Genomic DNA, 26,978 nt, shown 5'->3' on the forward strand with positions numbered 1-26,978 from the left:
TTCTATCACTGTATTTTATTAAATTTTTTACAGTGGTTACACTCATGAAACTGTACAGACAACTTAGCTCCCTTTATTAGGAAAGATCACTCTGGAAGTAACTTTCACTATTTTAGAGAAAAAAAAATGAGAACTTGGCTTACTTTGAATAGTTTAAGAAAATTATATGCCTTATATTATTGCCTTAATGGATTTTAATATAAAATTGACATAGTGTTCTCACCACTTACTGGAAATATCCTCCCTTTAAGATAAGAAATCTCAGTGTCTAATTCTCTTAGGATTTTACTAATAGCTGAGGCCATGCTTCTGGAGTGGATGGTAGACATGCTGTCCTGTTCAAATACTTTCTTGCCTGAGGCTTCTTCAAAGTCAACTAGGACTGATCGGATTTCTTGAAGCACTCCCTCATGACTAAGCATCATCTTTCTTAGCTGCTCTATCTGTGTGCTGCTATCTTTCAGCATATCGTCCTTAAGGCATTTGGCAGCTTCAAGTTCGTGAACTGTATTTTGAAGCTGATTTCGTAAATCCTCCTGGGACTGACTCTCCCTTCGTCTATGAAATAAATGAAAGAAAAGAAATCATATTGATAAAACTCAGATTCACACAAATGATTTTACTCTAGAAAAAGTAAAACTTTAAAATAATTTCAGGTAACGAAGCCCAACCTGATGTCAGCCATGGCATCTCTCTCCATCTGCATCTCTTGAAGTTTTGTTTGCAAATCAATGACCGATTGTCTTAAGTAAAACTTTTGTTTCTCATGCAATTCATTGCTCTGGAAAAAAAGTGTCCTGCAAATTAGTCTTCATCAGAAGAACATATTTTCTTATAGCTAGTAATTTCCAAAAATCTATATACCAATCATTTAATTAAAAAAAATTGTGTGTCTTTTTAAAGAAATTATTAATATTTACTTGGCTGCATTGAGTCAGTTGTGGCGCATGGGCTCTTTCACTGTGGTGGGTGAATTTCTCTCCAGAGCAGAGGCCTCAGTAGTTGCAGCTTGCCAGCTTAGTTGCCCCATAGCATGTGGGATCTTAGTTCTCTGACCAAGGAGCAAACCCATGTGCCCTGCACTGAAAGGCAGATTCCTAACCAGTGGATCACCAGGAAGCCCCTTAATTGTTTGCTCTTATGTGTACTTCCTTCCCCCTTCACCACTGTCTGGGGCCTAATTAATCATTTCTAACATAGATTTTTGGAATACCCCTTCAATCCACTTACTAAGAAAATGGCAACCCACTCCAGTACTCTTGCCTGGAAAATTCCATGGACTGAGGAGCCTGGTGGGCTATAGTCCATGGGGTCGCAAAGAGTCGGACACGACCGAGTGACTTCACTTTCACTTTATAACCAAAACATCATTTCTAGAACAAATCTGACTTATAGCTCAAGAAAGAGATAGGAAGAAACTCTATTCCTGAGGACAGAAGAGGTTGAAATTGGGTATATAGAAAAGTCAACCCCTACCTCCAACTGACTTAAAAACTGCCAACTGACTTGGCTGCAGACAACTACCATTCAAAAATCAAGGTGTTCTACTACAAGGAAATTTACAAAGATCTCTAAAATCAAGCACTGAGAGGTCTCCCAGAGTAACAGTTGACACCCCATCTAATTATCCCAAAGTAAAGCCATCAAGTTCTGCCCATAGACAGATTGCCAACAGTTTTTTTTTTTTTTTTCCCTACTGTTCATTCTTGAGTATGAACAAAAAGGCAAAAACCACTGAACACTTGAAGGAAGATTACAAAATAAAAAAGAGACCAAGATGAAACAAATGAGAAAATATCCAGAAAAAAAGATCAAAAGAAACAAAAAGTGATAATGCAACAGTGGAAGAACATTTCCAAAAACTTGTATTAGAGAGAAATTTGAAAGACATTTTTGCTATAAAGTAAGAATAGGGCTATGTCAAATAAGCGATCAGAGGAGAAGAAAGGGTTCCTGGAAATTAAAAATATGGCTGCAAACTAAAAAGTTGCAATAGAAATGTTGGAAGTCAAGATGCCTCTTTAAGTAGAAAAAGTAGATAAAATTTTTGAAAGAAAAAAAGAGATTTAGAGGTTCAACCTAAACAACAGGAGCTTCAGAAAGAGAGAACTGAGAAAACAGAGAAAGAAACTGTCAAAGGAAAAAAAAATTGAATTCCTCAAAGCCATGAAATTAAAAGATGCCTGCTCCTTGGAAGAAAAGCTATGACCAACCTAGACAGCATATTAAAAAGCAGAGACATTACTTTGCCAACAAAGGTCTGTCTAGTCAAAGCTATGGTTTTTCCAGTAGTCATGTATGGATGTGAGAGCTGGACTATAAAGAAAGCTGAGGGCCGAAGAATTGACGCTTTTGAACTGTGGTGTTGGAGAAGACTCTTGAGAGTCCCTTGGACTGCAAGGAGATCCAACCAGTCCATCCTAAAGGAAATCAGTCCTGAATATTTACTGGAAGGACTGATGCTGAAGCTGAAACTCCAATCCTTGGGCCACCTGATACAAAGAACTGACTCATTGGTACAAAGACCCTGATGCTGGGAAGAATTGAAGGCAGGAAGAGAAGGGGATGACAGAAGATGAGATGTTTGGATGGCATCACCAACTTGATGAACATGATTTTGAGCAAGCTCCAGGAGCTGGTGATGGACAGGGAAGCCTGGCGTGCTGCAGTCTATGAGGTTGCAAAGAGTTCGACATGATTGAGCGACTGAACTAAACTGAAAGGCACAAATCTACAGACCAAAAGGGTCCATTGAGTCCCTTTTGAGACTAGCACAGTGAATGAAAAAAAAAAAAATCCACACCTATGTACATTACAGTGGAATTTCAGAGATAAAGAGAAGACCCTAAAGTTTCCAAAGATGAACCCCAACTAAGTAAAAAAAAATCATCTACAAAGGAAGAAGAATCAGATAAATATCTTCTCAGTCTCTGCAAGGGCACACAATATTTTCAAAGGACTGAAAGAAAATAACTTTCAACTTTATCCAGCTTATTTTCAGAATGAAAAAAGTTCATAAAATGTATGTCCTATATACTTTTTCTTGAAGTTTCTAAAGATGTGTTCTGACTAAATGAATAAATAAATCAAGAAAAAAGAAAATAATAAATCCTGGAAATCATGGCTCCAACCAGGAAAGCAGTGATAATAATCTCAAGAAAATAATTTTTAAACTTTTTTTATAGTTACACAACAGACCTAAGAAAAAACTCATCTAGACTAGACAAAAGAACTAAAGAGTCCTGGGTTAAAGGAAGGTATGATAGAAAACCTATATGATAACTTTTTTTAAAAGGATATGATAAAGGTAAATAGTATAAAGGAAATATAAATGGTTACTACCTGATTCTGCAGTTCACAATGTTTATATAGTCACTATAAGGGGGGACCCTCTATCTTTTGCTCTAATAGTCCAGGTGAATGGCTACAGTAGTCTGAACTTCGGAATGTAACAGTGGAAATGAAAACATATTTGAGAAATATATATGAGGTGCACTGGACGGACTTGGCAGTGAAGTGCGTGTCAGGGAAAATGCAGAGGTATCAAGAATGAGTCAGGTTTTTGCCCTCCGCAACTCTATAAATGTAGCAGCACACAAAGCTAGAAGAAAGGTTTGGGGGAATCAGGTGTGTAATTGGAAATGGTGAGTTTATGGAGCCTGAGAAACCTTTCAAGCAGAAAGGTCCAGGAGGAACACGGGTACACTAACTGGGTGTGGAGCCCAGTTAAGAGGTCTGACCAGATGTGTAAACTGAACAGCCACTGACGTAGACACGGCAACAGAAGCCATGGAAGTCACTATCACAATCTAGGGAGGGTTTTGCTGGAATAAGAAAACTGAAAAAGAATGAGCTGGAGGAAAGTTAGGAGAGTGTGCTTCCAAGGGACGAAGAGAAAAGAGTGCTTCAAGATGAAAAGAATTGCCATGTGTGTCAAATGCTGTGCAAGAGGCAAGTAAGATGAAGCACCGATTAGATTTAGCATCAGTGCTTACCCTACTGAGGCCTATCCTGTTACTATCATTTTCTATTTTAAATACCTCAGCCATAAGACTATAACCATGCACATAAAAAGGAGGACATCTTTTCCATCTTTATATATCCAGTACCTAGTATAATATCTGTTACATGGGAGGTCTGTGATAAATATTATGTCTCCAAATAACCCTGTTATTTACTTACTGATATAACTATTAATAATTTATTGGGAGCCAGTCAAGTGTCACATACTCTGCCAGAGGACAGATGTGGAAAATTAATTAAGGCATTGTTTCTATTCCTCATTGCTATTTCTGTGCTTCACCCATCTATCTATCATCAATCCATCTCTATTAGTGTACTTATTATAAAGTATCGTCATTGTTTATATGCCACCTCCCTTCGAGACTATGAACTTATGAGTCCTATCTTATTCATCTTTGCATCCTCTATACATAACACAGTGATACATCTCTTTCAGCACTTAATAAACTTGCAGAATTCTTAACTGATGAGACAGAACAATGCATTGGTGAATACAATAAAAAGCACTAAATAGTACAACAGACGTGTGCACAAGGAGCAATAACTGTACAGAGGAGATCACGCCTACCCATGTCTAGAGGAAAGCTTTCAGAGAAAAATGCTTGAGCTGAGTCTTGATTGAGAGCAAGAACTGCCAGGTAGACAGAGAAGGGGGAATGATCTGGGCAAAAGCAGGAGGGTCTAGAATTGTAGGTACATCTAGGGAAGAGCAGGTGGCTTGATACTGCTAGAATGGAGGATACATACAAGGAGCAGGTAGCAGAAGAGGCTAAAATGCATAGGGAAAAGTTAGATTACAAAGGCATCTGTGCAAGTTTGACTCTAAGCTATAGACTGCTCAGACCCAACATGCAGTTGTAAAGCTGACTAAATCCATCTTGTTTCTACATAAGGTCCACTTGAAGTTTTTATGGATTAATTTCTAAACACTATTCAACTATCATGTATACACACACATCTAAAATCCGATCCCCTACCACTGCTTTGAAAAGAAAAACTTGCTATCACGATAGCAGCACAGCAGGCTTGAACCAATTATTAATTATAATTATAGCTGAATGTCATTAAGCATAACACTTTGAGCTATCCAAGTTTCACTAAGATTACACCAAGAGCACAGCAAAAGAATCAATTTGCAACTCACTTCATTTAGTCTTCTCTGCAAATCTTTGACTTGATGTGAATATTCTTCCAAAACGCGCTCAATGTGTTCCTTTCCAGGGTAAGGAATGACTTTTCTATGAGAATCAAGTTCCACTTCATATTTAGGGAAAAAAGGAATTTGTGTTATAGTCCCAGTTGAAGATGTGTTTTCAATTATTGTTCCACGAATAGATGACATAAAAAATGGACTTGAAGAACCTAAATATTAAAGACTTAATTAACCAATTAATTAACTGAATAATAAAATAATTTTATGGTGAACAATTATCCCAGGTGATGCCCTTAATGAACCCTGAAGGAGCTCCAGGTCTCATGGGGAAAAGAGACAAGTGATAGTCGTTCTGAGAGAGAAGGGCACACGGTGAAAAGGAGGAGGAGGATAGGAAGGAGGGGGCAGTTTTTACTTGCTAGTGATCAAGTGATATTTGCGTTGAATGAGCCTTGAAGCATCTATGACTATGAAGTAACTAGCCTGTATTGTGTAACTCAGTAGGTATGAAGGAACTAGTATGTATGGTAACTAGTTTGTATAGTAACTCTATGGTACTGTATCTGAATTTGAGTTTTCAGTATAAACTTAAAAAAAGAAATCTAATTCCAAGTTTTAAAACACTGAATACTCCCAGACACAGTGTCACTTCAGTAGCAATAGGCCCATGAGATCCTGGTGTGTGATTACTATTTCCTACTAAAAGGAACCAGGGCTTAAATGGCTGATTCCAGGACTGGTGGAACAGGAAAAGTACTGTGAGTTACAATTAAGAACCACTACCTTTATCAGGCAGAAAAAAAATAAGTATTGTAGGAATAAGAGAGTGAGAGTGCTAGAAGATAGCAGGCTGGATTCTAGAAGCCCAACTGTTCTTGGCAATAAGATCCAAGATAGGAAAATGAGTAGCTATTAGCAGTTCAGTCGCTCAGTCGTGACCAACTCTTTGAGACCACAAGAACTGCAGCACACCAGGCTTCCCTGTCCATCACCAACTCCCGGAGTTTGCTCAAAATCATGTCCATCAAGTCGGTGATACCATTTAACCATCTCATCCTCTGTTGTCCCCTTAGCCTCCTGCTTTCAATCCTTCCCAGCTTCAGGGGCTTTTCCAAGGAGTCAGTTCTTCCATTCAGGTGGCCAAAGTATTGGAGCTTCAGCTTCAGCATCAGTCCTTCCAATGAATATTCAGGATTGATTTCCTTTAGGATGGACTGGGTGGATCTCCTTGCAGTCCAAGGGACTCTTAAGAGTCTTCTCCAACACCACAGTTCAAAAGCATCAATTCTTTGGTGCTTAGTTTTATGGTCCAACTCTCACATCCATACAGGACCACTGGAAAAACCACAGCCTTGACCAGCCAGACCTTTGTTGACAAAGTAATGTCTCTGCTTTGTAATATGCGGTCTAGGTTGGTCATAGCTTTTCTTCCAAGGAACAAGCGTCTTTTAATTTTCATGGCTGCAGTCACCACTGGCAGTGATTTTGGAGCCCAAAAATATAAAGTCTCTCACTGTTTCCCCATCTATTGGCTATGAAGTGATGGGACTGGATGCCATGATCTTAGTTTTTTGAATATTGAGTTTTAAGCCAGGCTTTTCACTCTTCTCCTTCACTTTCATCAAGAGGCTCTTTAATTCCTCTTTGCTTTCTGCCCTAAGGGTGGTGTCATCTGCATATCTGAGGTTATTGATACTTCTCCCGGCAATCTTGATTCCAGCGTGTGCTTCATCCAGCCTGGCATTTTGCATGATGTACTCTGCACATAAGCTAAATAAGCAAGCTGACAATATACAGCCTTGACATACTCCTTTCCCAATTTGGAACCAGTCTGTTGTTCCACGTCTGGTTCTAACTGCTGCTTCTTGACCTGCATACAGAGTTCTCAGGAGGCAGGTCAGGTGGTCTGGTATTCCCATCTCTTTAAGAATTTTCCACAGTTTGCTGTGATCCACATAGTCAATGGCTTTGGTATAGTCAATAAAGCAGAAATAGATGTTTTTCTGGAACTCTCTTGCTTTTTCTATGACCCAACGGATGTTGGCAATTTGATCTCTGGTTCCTCTGCCTTTTCTAAATCCAGTTTGAACATCTGGAAGTTCTTGGTTCCCGTACTGTTGAAGCCTGGCTTGGAGAATTTTGAGCATTACTTTGCTACCATGTGAGATGAGTGCAATTGTATGGTAGTTTGAACATTCTTTGGCACTGCCTTTCTTTGGGATTGGAATGAAAACTGTCCTTTTTCAGTTTGTGGCCACTGCTGAATTTTCCAAATTTGCTGGCATATTGAGTGCAGCACTTTCACAGCATCATCTTTTAGGATCTGAAATAGCTCAACTGGAATTCCATCACCTCTACTAGCTTTGTTCATAGCTAGTGATGCTTCCTAAGGCCCACTTGACTTCACATTCCAGGATGCCTGACTCTAGGTGAGTGATCACACCATCGTGATTACCTGGGTCATGAAGATCTTTTTTGTATAGTTCTTCTGTGTATTCTTGCCACTTCTTCTTAATATCTTCTGCTTCTGTTAGGTCCACACAACTTCTGTCCTTTATTGTGCCCATCTTTGCATGAAATGTTCCCTTGATATCTCTAATTTTCTTGAAGAGATCTCTAGTCTTTTCCACTCTATTGTTTTCCTGTATTTCTTTGCATTGATCACTGAGGAAGGCGTTCTTATCTCTCTCTGGAATTCTTTGGAACTCGGCATTCAAATGGGTATACCTTTCCTTTTCTCCTTTGCCTTTTGCTGTGCAGATCAAAACGACTGAGTAACTAGAGTACAGAAGCCATGTGTCTGAGACCTTAGATGGATCATCCATGAGGACAATGACGCTGCAGGATGATGGTGTGCCTGGGGTGGGAGCGACAGTCCATGAGCTAAGCGCCCGTGACCCCACTGGTTGAGGGATATCATGCGGGTGGGGAGGTGAGTGAGGGGAATGAGCAGGGTGGATGGGTCTAGTACGATGGAGGTACCAACGGCATGAGCATCCTAAGGAGCAGAAGCTTTTACAGAATAAGCATGTTAAGATAAAAGTCTGTAAGCAGACCAGTAGAACAGCAGGCCTCTAATTCAGAATGAACTCTGGCTGCATTCTTTCAGACGAGAGAGACATGAAGGGAAGCAGGCAGGGTTGTACTGACTGCCAGAGAGCCCCGCTCCTGCCATGTGCTGTGGAGACCATCCTTCCACCACCCCATTCCCAGCGCGTTTCCTGTTAGGTGTGCAACGGAAGGTGCTGGCAAAAGACCAGAAGGCCGGAGGCAGGGAGAAGCTGAGGGACTCTTCTCTCTCCTGCCTCAGACGGGCTTCCGTCTCCAGCAGGCAGCCCAGTCCGTGGTTCCAGCTCCTGCTTCTACCCAGGCCTTATGACAGTTCCTATTCTCAGGGTCCTTTTGGCCCAGAGGCTGGTAGCAGCTTCCTGCTGTGGTTGATCTCTGCGTTCTCTCATCTCCCTCTCTCATCTCTCTCTTTTCGGCTCTTCCAACATCTGTGTTATCAATTCCCTGTATTAAGTGCCACTTATTTATTCCACCTGTTTCTGTCTTCTGTTTGCTATCTGCTGACTGACATAATCTTCATCAGTTGATGGGAGGCCTGAACTAGAACAGTAGCCATGGGAATGGAGAGGTAAAATGCATTCAAGAGACATTTCTGATACTAGAGAAATCAGGACGTTGTCCTTGACTGGATGTGGCAGGGAGAGGTGTAAGAGAAAAGAAGTCAAAATGATGCAGAATTGGGGCCTGGAGCAGAACAAGGAAGAGAAGGCATTGAGAGAAACGGCATGTGCGGAAGTGCCTCAACAGGGAAACAGTCTTCAAACCAGAAAATAATGTAAACACATGCTAAAAAATAGACATGCTATTTTTAAAAGGTTAAACAACTTCTTCCTTATAAAGCAGAATTATAAATAATCTGGTAAACATTCATGAACAAGGTCTGTACCCTGCACAGTTAAACCAAAACATACTAAAAAACAGTGGCTTGAATGAATATTATGAAGGCTGCTTAGTTCTAATTTTCTCCTGTTTTTGTTTTATAAAAAACACATACCTGCATTGGATGGGATGCCACTGCTTGATAAAAGATGTTCATTCTTGGGTTCACAAGGTTTTTGTTCCATATTAAATATTTGCTACCTCTTCGTAGAGATCTTGAAATATGAATGCTTCCCTATTTAGTTCTTTTAGTTCTTATCTATAAAAGACAGGGATTTAGTCTTTATTAATAAGGTACTATGTGAAAAAAGTTCACAGAAGAGGAAATGACTATATTCACATTTGAAATTTAATAACAGGTTTTCACCAGGAAAATATTTACACAGAAATATTTTATTATTACATAAAATTAATAAGTGAACAGAATCTTATTTTAAAACTTGTTGATTTTAATGGCCAAGTGGTTTATTAAAGATAACCCAAAAATAAGAAACACTTTTAATTACTGTGATTATTAGCACTCTGATCTGGGGCAGAGTTTTTTCTCTTCTTATGTCTCTCTCATCAGTTACATTGTCAAATAATGAAAAAAGGCACTCCCTCAGTAAAAAGTCACAATTAGAAATTCAAATTAGAAATCATTAATAAAAGGTAATGGAGGAGGGCATGGCAACTCATTCCAGTATTCTTTCCTGGAAAATCCCATGGACAGAGGAGCCTGGTGGGCTACAGTCCATGGTGTCACAAACAGCTGGACACGACTGAGTGACTGAGCACAATAAATAGTAAAAACTTCTTGGACAGCAAACAGTGCTCATAAGTTTAGATTAGGCCAAGAGGGGACTTTGAGGTTTGAAGAACACTGGTAGAGGCCTGATTCCGAATCTTCTCCTTATCCTCTGAATATCCATAAAATCAACAACAACAACAACAACAACAACAAACCAAACAAAAGCACATGGGCTCCCGTGGAGTAGTGGCAGTAAAGGGAAGAAGGAAACCGGAGGGGAAATTTTAGGAACCAGCAGAAGCAAAAAGAAGCCAGACATGCCAGTGCTCCTTCTGCCCCTCCCACCTAACATCCCCCACCATCCATAAAAGAGAACACGGGAAGACAGCTTTCTCAGACCAACAGTCCTGTCCACTAAACAAACAGAAACAGTTAAAAATAGATCACATCCATACAAAACTTCCACGAAGTGTCAGAAAATGTGGATAACATCTTTTCTGCTCATGAAAAGTCCCCCAAACCCTCCCCAACAACAAACATGAACTCAAAGAAAGCTGTAACACAGCACTTCAAGCTGAACTAAATATTCTCAAACAAGCATCTGGGAATAATGAAAACTCACCCTTGAATAAGAATTGTAAAGTGTAAGAACGGAAGTGGACAAGAAACAAAGAAAACAAGCCAGTCATCAGGAAGAAATGAAATGAGAGCTGACTAGAGTAAGGAAAGCGAGAGAAGAAAAACACAAAATTATATCAGAAATGAAGACAAAATTACAAAGACCAGAGAATAAACTGCAATGTAAACTTAATAAAGGCATTGAAGGAAGTCAGGAAAACAACCAAGGGGATGAAAACTGAGATAAAGAAGAAAAAAGGGTTGGAGAGGAAGTGAAAGAAATGGATGACAGGCAAAGGAGGTTGAATATAATTGGTGTCCCTGAAGAAAAAAAGTCCAAAAAATGAAATAGATCTGTTATTTAAAACTGTAACCCAAGGAAGCTTCCTAGAAATAAAGGAAGATCCAAATCTATACATTTTTTGATACTAAGGAAAATCAGCCAAGAATGATTAACTTTGAAATACATCCTATCAAAACAACATTAAGATGTTAAAGATTATGAAAAAAATCCTTAGGGCCTTCAGGCAAAAAAAGATGAAGTAATTTATAAAGGCAAAAAGATTAGAATGGCATCAGATTATTCAAAAACAACATACAAAGCAAGGCAACAGAAGAGCAGCATTTTCAAGAAATATAAGGAAAAAGAAAGTACAAACCAAGCCTATTATATCCAGCCAAGATTAAAAGATACAAAGGCATGGAAAAGGAGTTTTGAATGTGCCAGAACACTGTACATAAGTGCCCCTTCTGAGCAACCCTCCAGAGGGAGTGAGGCTTCATCCAACCAATAGATGACCAGCAAATGTGGCAACATGGTAACAGCTGGTGTAAACCTTTGGTTTTTCCAGAGGTTTTAAATTTTTCTAAATAAAACTTGGGAAAAGGGAGGACTATTTTTAAAAAAAAAACATGACTGGGAACACTGAAAAAAAGACTTATGTGAACATTTTAAATATTCAATTGTAGAGCTGAGACTAAAATATGAGAAGGGTAATGGCACTGAAAAATAATATATAAATATTATATGTGTGACAATAGAGAACAGATACAACTGAAGATGGGAAGAGAGAATCAAAGGGAAATAGAGGGCCACTGGTTGTAAAAGGTACCATTTAAAATTGACAAAAAGCAAAAGGCTAAACAAGAAAAAACGTTGGAGGGGTTATGGGTGTAGTGTAGAAAGCATTAAGGCAAAGGTAACAACTGCTGCTAAGTCGCTTCAGTCGTGTCCGACTCTGTGCAACCCCAGAGACGGCAGCCCACCAGGCTCCCCCATCCCTGGGATTCTCCAGGCAAGAACACGAGTGGGTTGCCATTTCCTTCTCCAGTGCATGAAAGTGAAAAGTGAAAGTGAAGTTGCTCAGTCGTGTCCAACTCCTAGCAACTCCATGGAGTGCAGCCCACCAGGCTCCTCCGTCCATGGGATTTGCCAGGCAAGAGTACTGAAGTGGGTTGCCATTGCCTTCTCCAAAAATCTTAAATGCCAAAAGAATTTTTTAAAAAAAGAAGAAACACCAAGTAAACACATTAATATAATACACACAGTAATTACACCACAAGATAATAATGTAATAAGAATGAGACAGAATTTAGGCTAACACAACAGTCATGTCAGTAAGTCTGAAGGGACTTGACTATTCAAAGAAACTTCAAATAAGTTCTTAAAAAAAATTCAATTCTGTGCTGTACATAAGAGGACACTAAAAGGCACTGATTAAAAAAAAAAAAAAAACTTCAAATAAAGTGAGGCCATGATCTGCTAGGTAAATGAATGCAATAAGAAAGCATGGGGTGTCCATACTATCCAAAGCAATCTGAAGCCTTAATGTGATCCCCATTAAAATTACCCTGGCATTTTTCACAGAACTAGGACAAATAATTTCAAATGTATCAGTTCAGTTCAGTCGCTCAGTCATGTCCGACTCTTTGCGACTCCATGAATCGCAGCACGCCAGGCCTCCCTGTCCATCACCAACTCCCGCAGTTCACTCAGACTCACGTCCATCGAGTCAGTGATGCCATCCAGCCATCTCATCCTCTGTCATCCCCTTCTCCTCCTACCCCCAATCCCTCCCAGCATCAGAGTCTTTTCCAATGAGTCAACTCTTCACATGAGGTGGCCAAAGTACTGGAGTTTCAGCTTCAGCATCAGTCCTTCCAAAGAAATCCCAGGGCTGATCTCCTTCAGAATGGATATAGAACCATAAAAGACCCAGAATTGCCAAAGCAATCCTGAGGAAAATAAAACAAAGCAGGAGGCATACCCCTCCCAAACTTCAGACAATATTACAAAGGTACAGTAGTCAAAACAGCATGGTATTGGGTGCCCCCCACCCCCACCCCTACCACAGACATATGGATCAATGGTACAGAACAGAGAGCCCAGAAATAAGCCCACTCACCTATGGTCAATTAATCTTTGACAAAGGAGACAAGAATATAAAATCGGAAAAAGTCTCTTCAGCAAGTGGTGCTGAAAAAGTTGGACAGCGGCATGTAAATGAAGTTAGAACACATCCTCATACTATATACAAAAGTAAACTCAAAATGACTTAAAGACTTAAATATAAGACATGACCCCATAAAACTCCAAGAAGGAACATATACAAAATATTTTCTAATAAAAGTCATACCAATGTTTTCTTAGGTTGATCTCCCAAAGCAATAGAAATAAAAGCAAAAATAAACAAATGGGCCCTAATCAAACTTATAAACTTTCACATAGCACATGAAACTATAAACAGAATGAAAAGACAACCTACAGACTGGAAGAAATTATTTGCAAATGATGTGGCTGACAAAGGATTAATTTTCGAAATATACAAAGAGTTCATACAACTCAATAACAAAAAAGCAAACAACCCAATCAAAAAAATGGGCAGAAGACCTAAATAGACATTTCTCCAAAGAAGACATATAGATGGCCAACAGGCATATGAAAAGATGTTCATCACTAATTATTAGAGATTAACAAATAAAAACTGCAATGAAGTACCACTACACACCAATCAGAATAGCCATCAATAAAAAGTCTACAAATAATAAATGCTGGAGAGGATGCAAAGAAAAGGGAACCTTTTTACACTGATGGTGGGAATGTATATTGGTACAGCCATTATAAAAAACAGTATGAAGGGTCCTAAAAAAATTAGAGTAGCATATACCTAGACAAAACTAATTCAAAAAGAGATGTGCACCCCTGTGTTCATAGCAGCACTATTACAATAGCCAAGACATGGAAACAACTTAAATGTCCACTGACAGATAAATGGATGTGTGTGTGTGTGTGTATACAATTTAATACCATTTGCAGCAACATGAATGGACCTAGAGATTATCATAGTAAGCAAAGTAAGTCAGAAAGAAAAAGACAAATACCATATGATATCACTTATATGTGGAATCTAAAATATTACACAGATGAGCATAGCAATGAAACAGAAACAGACTCACAGAAATAGAGAACAGACTCACAGTGGCCAAGGGGAAGAGCACTGGGAGGGAAGGATTGGGAGTTTGGGATTAGCAGATGCACACTATTATATATTCAATGGATAAACAACAAGGTCCTATTGTATAGCACAAGGAACTATATTCAATATCCTGTAATGAGCCATAATAGAAAAGAATATGAATATATATATATGCATAATTTTGCTGTACAGCAGAAATTAAGACAACACTGTAAATCAAACATACACCAGTACTTTTTTTTTAAAAAAAAAGCATGGGTTAAAATCCTGATAACCAGACCAAACAGTCTTTAAGCCAAAGAGGACAAAGGGCACTTAAGCTAAAAGCTTCATCCCACAATAACAATATAATGCCTCTGACTCTGTTGCTGCTGCTAAGTTGCTTCAGTCACGCCCGACTCTGTGCAACCCCATAGACAGCAGCCCACCAGGCTCTCCTGTCCCTGGGATTCTCCAGGCAAGAACACTGGAGTGGGTTGCCATTTCCTTCTCCAATGCACGAAAGTGAAAAGTGAAAGTGAAGTCACTCAGTTGTGTCCAACTCTTAGCCAGGCTCCTCTGTCCATGGGATTCTCCAGGCAAGAGTACTGGAGTAAGGTGCCATTGCCTTCTCTGCCTCTGACTCTATGTACCATTTAACACAACAATCATTTAGATAAAACATAAATTACAGGAAATGCAATAAGAACTAGAAACAGTAATAATGAGAGGCTTTAACACATCACTCAGCATGAGATAGATCAAGCAGCCAAAAAATAAGTATGAATATAAAAGATTTAGAAATAATCACTAAGGCAGACTTTGTGGATATACATTGAATACTATATTTTAATAATAGAGGAAACACCTTCCTCCCAAGTACACATAGAATATTCACAAAACTTAATCATACTCTAGGACACAAATAATTGATTAGCAGCTTCTATAAACAGAAATGACAAACATCCCCCTCTGGTCACAATGTAATATGAGAAAGTAAAAGTAAAACCCCAAAAGCAAAAAAGCCTTTCCACTTAAAAATTAAAAGGCTTTGTATTAAATAACTCTTGGGTGATAAGAGAAATATAAACAGAAAATTTTAAATTTCTAAAAAAATGACAATGAAAGCACTACATATCAGAATCTGAGATACATTAAAGCAATGCAAAAAAGAAAATTCCCAGCCTTAAACACCTATTTGAATTTAAAAAAAAAAAGAAAATAAGTGAATTAGATCTGTAACACAAAAAGATTTCTAATACAAAAAGGGAGGGGGGAATATAACAAAAGCACATGGTAGGACATAATAAAGATAAAAGCAGAAATTAAGAAAACAGAAAAACAATAGATACATTAATGAATCAGAATCCTAATTCTTTAAAAAATATTGTAACGTAATTAACCTCCAATTAAAATATATAAATTTATATTAAAAAAATAGATATAGGTAAGAACGATCAAAATGGTGGAAAGAGGAATATTACACATAACATATATATTCTCATTATTTTTATAATGTAAGCATTGTGTTAAAAGTTATTTTAAAACACTTCTGAGCTAAAAAGGATTTTGCTGTTGAACAGAATTCGTTTTTATTACACTTACAGTTTTGCCTTTTAGATTACTGAGGTGCCATCTGTCAAAACAATGAGTAAATTCTACCTTAATATGTTTGTACTATCATTTTTAGGAAATAAGTGGCAGGGAAACATTAAGGGAAACATTCCATAAAGAATTATAACAAATGGAATGTTACTCAAGATTGCCAGGCAATTTAAATGTTCTAAATAGAAGAAATTGCTATTTGGGGGGAAAAAAAAAACACCTCTCATATAAACAAATTTTATCATGAATGTTTGCTGTTTAACTTAGCTTACACACTAAAATGATATATTTGGGGATTCTTCAGGATGATAAAGGTAAGAAAATGTAAATTATTGAGTAATATTATTGTCATAAATTAGACATAGATCCAAAGCATGAAGGAATGAGTAGGGCAGGAGGAATCAAAGCCCAGGATTAGGAGATCATACACTAATCCACTCTGCTTGAAAGCGACTTTGGGCTATCAAGAAAGAAACAGAATCTACAATCAAGATAAGCAGAATAGGTACTTCTACCTGCCAATGCTGTTAGTTATTTTATGTATATACCTTAAAGTAACGAAATGTCTTTTAAAAATTATTTGTAATCTAGATTTTCACTGTTTTAGACTGACCAAATCATTAAACTGGTCAAATCATTCAGTATTTATTTTCATTGCATTGTAAGAATTGTAACCTTATTCCTATATTCAGGCATAAAACTTATTAAATTACTAAGGATTTCTGGAAAAAGAATTTTTTTTTTTTGTCTCAGTAAGTCATGAAACTGAAAATGCTGCACTTTGTTGATTTGCGGATCAAAACATGAACTTGCCTGGTTTAAAATTATGATCAGGTTCACACTGAAAGAAGCCTAAACTTCTGACAAATAATAGCTAGGTAAAGATTCTACTCTTGTTATTAGAATGTTGCAGATAAGGCCTTAGAAAAGAGACCAAAGACCACAAAATGAGGACTTTTGGAGGAAAAGAAGGTTACAGGCTTTAGTTTTTGTTACACAGTTGAGCTAAGGGACTTAAAACTGTCTCCTGGGTTTTCACCTCTTCTCCTTGGCTTCCAAAAGCTGTGGTGACTGTACACCTATACTTTCCCTAATGTGACCAGTCCTCACCTTGATTTCTTTCTGTATGGCTATGCCAGGTAGCCCTCTCCTGTGACTGTGATAGAATGTGACTGTCTCCATAGTAAGCTGATTCAGAATCCATGATCTATTTTGATTTGGAAAGATTACTTACAATGCGGGCTTCCCTGATAGCTCAGTTGGTAAAGAATCCACCTGCAATGCAGGAGACCCCGGTTTGATTCCTGGGTCAGGGAGATCCCCTGGAGAAGGGAAAGGCTACCCACTCCAATATTCTGGCCTGGAGAATTCCATGGACTGTATAGTCCATAGGATCGCAAAGAGTTGGACAAGACTGAGGAACTTTCACTTTCACTTACAATGTATGTTACATTTAGATTACTGGATTCATCAATTAATGACTCAAGCCCTTAGGGTGCTACCTTTCACAGAAACCTGAGATTGGTGATTTTATAAAGCTAGTCCATACTCTTGGAGAACCAGTCTGCAGGTACGTTTTCCCCAGGAAATCCTAAGGTACTCCAGTGTGTTAGTCAGTCAGTCATATCTGACTCTTTGAAACCCCATGGACTATACCCTGCCAGGCTCCTCTGTCCATGAGATTCTCCAGGCAAGAATACTGGAGTGTGTTGCCATTTCTTTCTCCAGGGGAATCTTCCCAACCCAGGGATTAAACCCAGGTCTCTTCTATTTCAGGAAGACTCTACCATCTGAGCCACCAGGGAAGACTAAGACTAATCCATATATGGGAGTTCCCTGGTGGTCCAGTGGCCAAGACTCCACACTCCCAATGCATGGGGCCCTGGGTTCAATCCCTGGTCAGGGAACTAGATCCCACATGCCTCAACTAACACCCAGGGCAGCCAAATAAATAAAAATAAATTAAAAAAAAAAAGACTAATCCATATATCACATGTCTGGGCCAGTACAGTCTGAGAAACACAGTGAAGAGAGCAATGATTGCTGAATAAACCTTTATTGCCTGAGTTATTGTTCTCACTACTAACTTCACATCACTCATGGGTTCAAATTCCAGCTCTGTGATCTACCACCTATGTGACCTTGAGAACAGTATTTAACCTCTGTAAGACTATAAGATAGATACAGAGTATATACTGCAAAAGAATAAGAATTACCTGAGATAACTCATCGGACTTACTATCCTGTTGCCTCAATCTATAGGAAACTAGCACTACATAATCGAATAGTAAACCAAGAATAATACTGTTTTTGAAATTTAAGCAGTGCATACCAGCTCACTTTCCCATAATAAATGGCCATATCTTTCGGTTTATCTAGAAAGAAGGTATGTTTCATATATGTCCTCTAAAGGAAAAAAAAGTGGGTTCAGAATGCGCTGAGTAAACAGAGGGGCCATCATAATGTAATACAGAATTAAGTTACACAAGATTCTACATCACCAGTACACGAGCCCATTTTGGAAGGAGGCAGCCCAGAAGAAAAACAGAACTTAGAATCGTAATTCTGCCTTTGGTCACCTGTGAAAGCATAGGCAAATCTATTCACATCTCTGAGCCTCAATTCCCACCATTACTAAATGAAGTTAGGGGTGTGTCTTCCAAACTTTTTTTAAGGAGTGGAAGCCTTTCGTTGAATCTTCAGACACCTGACTACACACCCTCCTCTCTGCCCTCCAAATACCTTTATGGAATACAGAAAGCTCCACTGAGCAGAGTTTGAAAACCACAGAGATAAACCCCTTATAACTCTATTATATTAGATATTCTAGCCTAGGCATATGATCAAGCTTAAGACCTCAGGCTCTAAAATTAGTTGCAGATATAATAAATTAGTGTTATCAGTTTTATTTAGTCACAATTCTTAAGTATAACCCAAAGCAAAACAAGAAATACCTTAAAATCTGGATATGCTTATTTTCACTTATCCTATCAACACCTGAAAAACAGAAAATATTTTAAAATCTGCTTATTAATATATACACTACTTCATTATCTAAAATTTATTTTTTTCAAAAAGTTCAACTTACAAGTTCATTTTCATCATTTAAGATCTTGACAACACCTAAAACACATACATACAATAGCAACAACAAAAGTTTGAATTCCTCTTCCTTTGGGTTTATCTTGTATGAAAGTACTGACATTTGAAATTTATAGCACTTAAAATGGCACCTGTGGCACTTATCTACACTAAGTTTATACAACAGAACATGTTCAGCTCTATGCTCCCTACTTTGCTGTGCTTAGTCGCTCAGTCGTGTCTGACTCTTTGTGACCCCAGGGACTGTAGCCCGCCATGCCCCTCTGTCCATGGGATTCTCCAGGCAAGAATACTGGAGTGGGTTGCCATGTCCTCTTCCAGGGGCTCTTCCCACCCCAAGGCCTGAATCCAGGTCTCCTGCATTGCAGGTGGATTCTTTACCATCTGAGCCACCAGGGAGACCCATGCTCTCTATTGGTCTAATGCTAATCTTGTTGTACAGGTCTCATTGACATGATTAAGACAAGGCAGCAAGTAAACCAACAGGCCCATTATCTACATTTCCAACCTTTCTCTGGGTACTTCCAAACTAACTTAAAATGATCCCCTAAACTGCTTACTGCTTGGAGATGCCCTGACAAGGTAACAGCTCTTGTGCTTGGTTAGAAAAGTTACTGAGTAGAGGAAATTCTACCTATAAATTAGCAATAGTTCTATAAATCTTAAGCAATGTAGCTGAGAAAAATAGGAATTTCGGAATATCTCAGCGGGATCTAAGTGAGCAGCTGCCTTACTGGAAAAATGAACGACAACACAAATATTAAATCATAATGTAATAACCTGAAACTAACTTAATGTTATGTATCACTTAATCTCAACTGAAAAAAAGAATGATGATATTCTATGTGCAGAAGGAGGACTAATGGACAGAAGTAAAGGGAGACAGGTTCTAGCTCAGAGCAGAGAGGGACATTCTAAAAACTGAAGCACCCTCAATATATACACAGTGGACCTCCTTGTGAGGTGTTCAAGCTGAAAATGGATGAGCATTTGTTGGAATGACAACTGCCCCTGGCTTTCCTCTTTTGGCAGAGTGTTGAGCTAGAAGAATCGTAAAATCTTCTCCAATCTGGACATTCTATGATTTCGTATGGAGAAACTTCAGCAAAAAGGTGACCCCAAATACAATGACTTCTCACAGGTGATTCCAGTCAGCAAACCAGACAGGGATAATTCCACTGCTTCCAGAAAATTTCATGCTTTGTTGTTAAAAAAAATTGAGGGGGCTCTAGATTCATCTTTATCCCAAATCTGGTCTCTTTGCATTCCTATTTCCTAGGATGCTCTCAGATAATGATACCATAAAGCCAGCTTTCCAAGTCAGACATTTCAGTGTCTTCATCTGTTATTTATTCAAACTCCACCTTCTGTTGAGTAATACCTTTTAACTCAGTGAAGGAGACTTAAGTGTGGTCCTAAGTTATAAGGAAGGAATCCTGGCACATGCAGCTTAGTTTTTTTTTAGTCCTATTGTATTCTTTCATGCTTTAACCAACTCTTACTAGACCTGCTACAAAATTCCTCACAATGATCCTCCTAAGTTTCAGTTTCTTACAATCTTCCTTTAACATCAGAGCTATTCTGCCACAACTTGCTCAAAAACAACAGCTTAAACTAAGACTAGCCCTCAAAGCCCTTTACAATCTGGACTAACCAACCTCTCAGCCTCATCTCCTTCATCTTCACTCTCCTGACACACACTGTCCATTCAAAGTTGTGTCCTGAATATGCCCTGCTCTTTCAGGACCCTCCTTTATTTACACTCTTTTTCTTTCTCCTTTCTTCCCTGAAAACCCGTCTCCAGTTTAGTTTTCAGGGAAGTAGAGAAAGAGGTTCAAAACTATGGAGCTGGTAGCAAGGTACACTGATCCAGCCTTAAAATCAACATTCTAATAATAAGGGAAAGATACCCAATACCTCTGAAAGATATAATTTAATGTGGGGAACTGTATTTGGAGGATACGCTTTCCTCACTCTTCCCACATCAAAAGTAGTAAAATTTAATTAAATCATTCATGTATATAAAACACTTAGCATGGGGCCTGGTACACAGTAAGCTTCTGGTAATTATTAATTGCTGTTAGTAGCATTTTGATGGTTTACAGCGTATTGCCACTATGAATAGTGGCTCTGTAAATACTATAGACAGAGCTTTTGTAAGATCATGACCGATCAAGTTTCTGCCCTTGTGGATCTTATATTCTAACAGAGAAAGACATTAACAAAGTAAATTAAAAATATAATTTTGGAGAGTGGTCAAGTGCAATGATGAGAATAATAGAGTAGTAACATACAGAGTTGAGGAGTTGAGGCTACTTAGTAGGTCAGGGAAGGACTTCCTGAAGTGACATGTGAGCTCAATGACAAAAAGTCAGCTTTGCAGAGGACTGGGGAAGATCCTAAGAGGAAGTACCACAGGCAAAGGTCTAGAGATAAGAAAGACTATGTGTTCACTGACTGCCAGGGAGGAGGCTAGGGGAGCCTGCACATAGACAGGGGAGAACGGGAGGTCTGCTTACAGATAGCCGGCTGTGTACTGTGTCCAAAGAAACCGTGCTTTTTAGGAGTTCCTTTCCTAAATTATCTTGAGAAGTTGCTGCTGAGGTTGGCTGGTTGTAGAGTTCATGGGAACTTGAAAAAGCTACACTAAGGACTTGGAGGTTTATTCTAATTACAACAGAAAGCCACTGGAACATGTTAACCAGAGGCACATGATCTGCCAGCGGCTGGGTGGGAAATATGCTGAGTAGAAGCAGTGGTCAGTTTTGAAGCCACTGGAGTAGTCCCTGCAGAGGACTTAAAACCTTAACTCTAAAGTAGGCCAGTGATCAAAAACAGATTGGTGCTGGGGTTGGGAAAGGAGACTGACTACCAATGGGTACAAGTGATCTTTCTTGGGTGATGAAAATGTTCTGAAACTGAATCATGGTGACTTAATAAAAATCACTGGATTTTATACTTAACATTGATGAATGTTATGGTAAGCAAATTAAACCTCAAAAAAGTAGTTCAAAAATAAAGCAGAAAAAAAAAAAGGCAGATTGGCTACTCTTTGTACATTTCTGTAATGCTTTGTGGAGTAAGAATCGGGATGCAAATTAGCTGCCTGGGACCCAGAAGTCAATCAATTAAACCTGAACACTCCCCCCCCCGCCCCCGCGGCCTAATCCTAAAGATTGCAAAGCGTCTTAATTTCAAGATAACTAGAGCTTGCTTTTAACTTCCTTATGGAAGCACTTTAGCGTTGACTCTTTTCTCCTGGATTGAACCTAGAACTCAATTTCCAGGTGTCTGCAACTCTTATTTGATATACACATGATAGACATCCAACAACATCTTAGCTAAGGACCAAACCTAAGTCATTTTGTACCTATATTCTCTTAACCAGAGCAAATGCGGTTGATATAATAGAAATACAAAGAAAGTTTAAAGAAATTGCTTTAGTACTAGACCATCTCTTTCCAATGCAACTAACTTATTTTCCCTTCTCACCAAATTCTGTTTAAATCTTTTCCTTAGGATGTACAGGGTTCAGGAAATACTCAATGGTCTCCACTACAATACCTGCCACTGCCCCAGCTGGAAAGCTTTAAAACAGTCATCAATACAGGCCTGATTCTATGTGACTTATAAGCATAACTGTATGTATTAGTTTCCTATAATTGCCATAACAAGTTACCAAAAGCTTGGTGGTTTAAAACCATAGCCATTTATTCTTTCACAGTTCTGGTGCCAGAAGTTCAAAATCAGTCTCACAGGGCTGAAATCCCAGTATTGGCAGGGCTGTGCTCCATTCAAAGGCTCAAAGAAAGAATCCATTTCTTGCCTCCACCAGCTTCTGGTAGTTGCTGGCATTCCTTGGCTTGTGGCCACATCACTCTGATCTGTGTTCACAATGCAGTCTCCCCTTCCCTGTCTAATCTCTGCCTCCCTCAAGGATTCTACTGTTCGCATTTAGGATCCACTCAGATAATCTTTCTAGTTCAAGATCCTTGACTTAATCATATATGCAAAGACCTTCTTGGCTTATCACATTTATGGTTCCAGGGATTAGGATCTGATATTTTTGGGTGGCCCTTATTTATCCTACTATATCAAATCATTTGAGGGCTTCTAGTGTGGGAACAGGTGGTTCACAGAGGCCCTATTTAATGAACTGTGGATGTGAGTGGCCCTAACATAACTAAATAGACAACACTGAGTCCTCTTTGTAAATCACAATGGTAAGGAGTCTGCATATACAAAATAAATTGTCAATTTCTGCCCTCAATTCAGGAGTATAAAAATGTCTCCAGGGCATAAAAACCATTTTACCCACAAGACAAAGATAACTGTATAAATCTAAAAACAATAGAGCTGGGAGGACCAGGCGTCTCCCACACTCCCCCACGTCCACCCCATGTCTTTACACAGAGAAACAGTCCTGCCCCGCTGAGTTCTGGGACAGTGGAAGGTGCTGAGCCTTCCTTTCCTGAAAGGGCGGCTGCGGAGGAAGCAAGAACTGGATGCCAATCAAAAGATCCTGAGAAACAGCCAACTTCACTTTTCTTCTACTTTCCCTTGCTCCTAAAGTACACCAAGATGCATGAACACCACAGGGCTCTTAAGGTCTATTATATCTTTCTACTTTTCTGGCTAGTCTATGTATTCATTCTATTAATTTTTGAGAGCTTGATGCTGAAACTCCGACTAAAAATCGTAACTTATTCACTTAAAAATAATTATAATATACAGTGGAACTATAGATTAAATTTGTTCTGTATTGTCCACGTCTCCTGTAAATATGTTATCATACTTTCATAATTTAAAAAAGAAAAAAATAAAGAAGCATGAACTCAGCCCGGAACAACAGCCTCAGTGGGGACAGGGAGCAGAGTTTTGTGGGAGATGGTGGACGCATCTGAGAACTCACTGTTTCTGATACTGATAATGATGCAGAACCAGACTCCTCACTTAATAGACAGGGTTCCAGCTGAGAGGGCCCTTGCACAGCATTTAATACAATCTCATTTGGATTAGACTGTCCAAGGTTACCCATTACTCATTACGTCTCTGTCTTCCCTATTCCCCGCCCCACCTCCCCCACCCCGAGTCTGCCAGAGAAGCTGGTAGGAACAGGAGTTAGCAGTAATGTTGGAACAAGATCCTGTTGTTTCTACCAAAACGAACACTGTAATCCTACAGTTCCGCCACCGTCCCCGGAAGTCTTGTGATTCCTGAAAACAACGGCAGTCCCTTCTGGTAAAGAAGCAATTTATTGGACATCCATCATGTGCAAAACAAACGCAAAGATCTGGAAGGTTCCAGAAAGAAAGGTGCGCAGCCTCGGGTCCTCTGGCGAATGACCCACCTCCTCACCCGGTCCCCAGGTCGCGCCCGCCCTTGTACCTGCTACCAACGCCTCATCCTAAGAGACCGGCCCCATCCCCGCGGGGGCGCCGGCGGGCGCGGCGGCCGCACCTGCGTCGACTGGGCGGCGGCGCAGGACCGAGCCCCGCCCACCCGTGCGCCAGCTCCCCGTGCGCTCGGGCTCGCGCCCTGCCTGCTCCGAGCAAACCTCGGGGGCGACCGTTAGGCACCTCGCCCGAGACGGGGGAGGGGGCGAGGGGGAATGCTGAACTAACCTTGTGGGGGCCGTCTCCGCCCCTAGACGCCGTCGCCCGGGTAACCGAGCGCCATTTCCGCCCCACCTCCGGCCCAGCGTCTCCATACTAGGAGCTCTGACCGGGGCGGCCGCTTGGCATCAAATCCTGCCAGCCCTACTCCACAAGCGACCCCGATTCGGGCTTCCAGTTTATACTCTCTGCCACTCACAGCCATTCTCTTTATCTGCGGCCTCCTAACCCGTATCCACGTCCTGCTCTGACCCCATCACCCGAACGCCCCAGGCTATTCTCCAAGTTGTTCCGCAGAGGATCTTCCCCCATTCTTTACCGACCCGCATAAATCCTGTCTGTATTTACAATCTAAGAATCAAGCCAATATTGGCGTTGCCCGCCCTCCTTCTAACAGTGGCCCCTCCTGCCCCAACCTACCTCTCAATTCCCCTTTGTCTATCTGCCTTTGCTTATCCTGATCCTTTGTCCGGAATGTTTTGCAAGGTTCAGAAGTGTACTCGGAATAGCTGACCCTCTCGCCTCCGGAGAGTTTTCTTCCTCTGTGATTCAGTTGCTGTCTGTCGTCATCTCTGTAATATAGAACTAATATACTGTGATTACACACTTAGACCTCTCCGTACTGCCTAAATTAGTGCTCGGATGGAAGAAATCCAGAAAGGGCCTGAGTGTGATGGATGCCACCTGTCAGCGTTAATGCTATTAGCAGTGGCACTATGAGGACACCTCCAGCGAATAACTTTTTATGTGTGAGTTGATTGGAAATATTAATAAATCCTACATTACATAATGTAGTTTTAAATTTTCATAAAATTAGTATTAAATACCACTAAAGATCCCTTTTTATAGTACCTATAATATAAATTTATTGATCTGGACAATCTTGCCTATAGAATCAAGTATTTTAATAGGGAATGAGAGTATTTAATGGAAGGGTGAATGGTTTAAATTGTGTGGCTAGACAGAAAGCAATTTTTAATTCTTTTGTTTTAAACTTTTATTCTGTTAAAGCACAACTGTGTTCTTACGGCAAGAAAATGTTTTAGTTACCTAATATGTGATTTCCATTGATGTCTCATGTTTATATTTGGACCCTAAGAACCAAGAAAGTTCCTTTTTAAATTATTTTTGAAGTTGTTAATTGAAATATGTTTATTAGAACACTATAAAACTATTTTAATCCACATATATGTGTGAACATTATAATTTTATTATAAAATTATTTTCATTTGAAGTGCCTTACAGTTTTACTTCATGGTATGTTTCTGATATTGAATTTAAAAGAGATTCTTAGCTTTTAAAATAAAACATTTAGAGGTAAAGGAAGGGGTCCAGAGTTTCTATACCATTCATCCAGTCATTTGAACGTGTATTCATAGAGACCTGATATGCAACATGTAAAGGTGTTGAAAATACAGCCATGAACCAAAAAAAACTCCTATCCTCATGGAGTTTACACTCTTGTAGAAGATGAGCAATGAGCAGAGAGACAAGTTCAAATATATCAGATGGGGATAAATATAGATGAGATAGGGTATGGAGGGTAGAGAGAGTAGGTACCATTTCATGTGTGGTCTGAGAAGGCCTCATTGATAAAGTTGGATAAGGCAATGGCAACCCACTCCAATACTCTTGCTTGGAAAATCCCGTGGACGGAGGAGCCTGGTAGGTTACAGTCCATGGGTTCTTGAAGAGTCGGACAGGACTGAGCGACTTCACTTTCACATTTCACTTTCATGCATTGGAGAAGGAAATGGCAACCCACTCCAGTGTTCTTGCCTGGAGAATCCCAGGGACAGGGGAACCTGGTGGGCTGCCATCTCTGGGGTCACACAGAGTCCGACACGACTGAAGTGACTTAGCAGCAGCAGCAGCACTCATTAAATTCTAATTCTCCATTCACCCTCTCTCCTGGCAACCACCATTCTACTTTCTGACTCTACCAATTTGACTCTTCTGAGAACTCATATAAGTGGAATAATACAGCATTTGTCCTACTGTGACTGGCTTATTTCACTTAGCATAATGTCCTCAAGTTTCATCCATGTATGTATCAAAATTGTTGTCTTTTTAAAGGCTGAATTAATATTCCACTATCATGTGAGATGTATATATATATACATATATATATAAATGATAGTATAAAACCTCACATTTTGTTTATCCATTCATTGATGGGATTCTTGTATTTTTAAAATTTTATTTTATCTTATTTATTGTTTTTTTACTGTGCCATGCAGAATGTGGGGTCTTAGTTTTCTAATCAGGGATTAAACCTGTGCCCCCTGCAGTAGAATCTTAACCACCAGGGACCACCAAAGAAGTCCCTTGAGTTTTTTTTAAGCTGACCTTTTGAGGTGTAATTTCTGTTCATTAAACTGCATTTATTTAAAGTGTACCATTTGATGTGGTTTCTAGCAGCAGCAGCAGTAGCATAGATACACATTCAACCCTTGAGCAATAAGGGTTTGATCTACTTATACACAAGTCTACTTACACTCGGATTTTTTTTTCAATAAATAAATTCTACAGTACTACACAATCTGCAGTTGATTGACTCCTCGACACAAAATTGAGGGAAGAGAGGGCTGACCATAAAGTTAAGTATTTTGATTTTTGACTGCATGGGTCAGGGGGAGGGGATTCTGTGCCCCTAAACTTCATGTTGTTCAAGGACCAGCTGTACACCTGTGAAACTACAGCTTTGATCAAGACATGGCATTTTCATC

General features: G+C 39.5%; 1 protein-coding gene across 8 annotated transcripts in view; it reads right to left on the reverse strand.

The window, feature by feature from the left end:
- The window catches only part of CCDC158 (coiled-coil domain containing 158), a 79,376-nt gene extending 55,271 nt beyond the window's left edge, over positions 1–24,105 (reverse strand). For 7 of the 8 annotated variants that reach the window (XM_040237136.1, XM_040237135.1, XM_040237139.1 and 4 more), the window contains exons 1-6: positions 24,023–24,105; positions 18,487–18,529; positions 9,240–9,383; positions 5,168–5,385; positions 672–781; positions 231–558 (exon numbers count right to left, since the gene is read on the reverse strand). In XM_040237136.1, the coding sequence (XP_040093070.1) occupies positions 231–558; positions 672–781; positions 5,168–5,385; positions 9,240–9,309 (726 nt within the window). In that variant the 5' untranslated portion in view covers positions 9,310–9,383; positions 18,487–18,529; positions 24,023–24,105. Of the gene's footprint in view, positions 1–230; positions 559–671; positions 782–5,167; positions 5,386–9,239; positions 9,384–12,474; positions 12,513–18,486; positions 18,530–24,022 lie in introns of those variants that run through there. The other variant, XM_040237134.1, reaches the window with a different exon arrangement.
- Positions 24,106–26,978: the final 2,873 nt, after the last annotated feature.

This window comes from Oryx dammah, unplaced genomic scaffold (genome assembly GCF_014754425.2).
Source record: "Oryx dammah isolate SB20612 unplaced genomic scaffold, SCBI_Odam_1.1 HiC_scaffold_3, whole genome shotgun sequence".
In the NCBI taxonomy this organism is placed as follows: Eukaryota; Metazoa; Chordata; class Mammalia; order Artiodactyla; family Bovidae; genus Oryx; species Oryx dammah.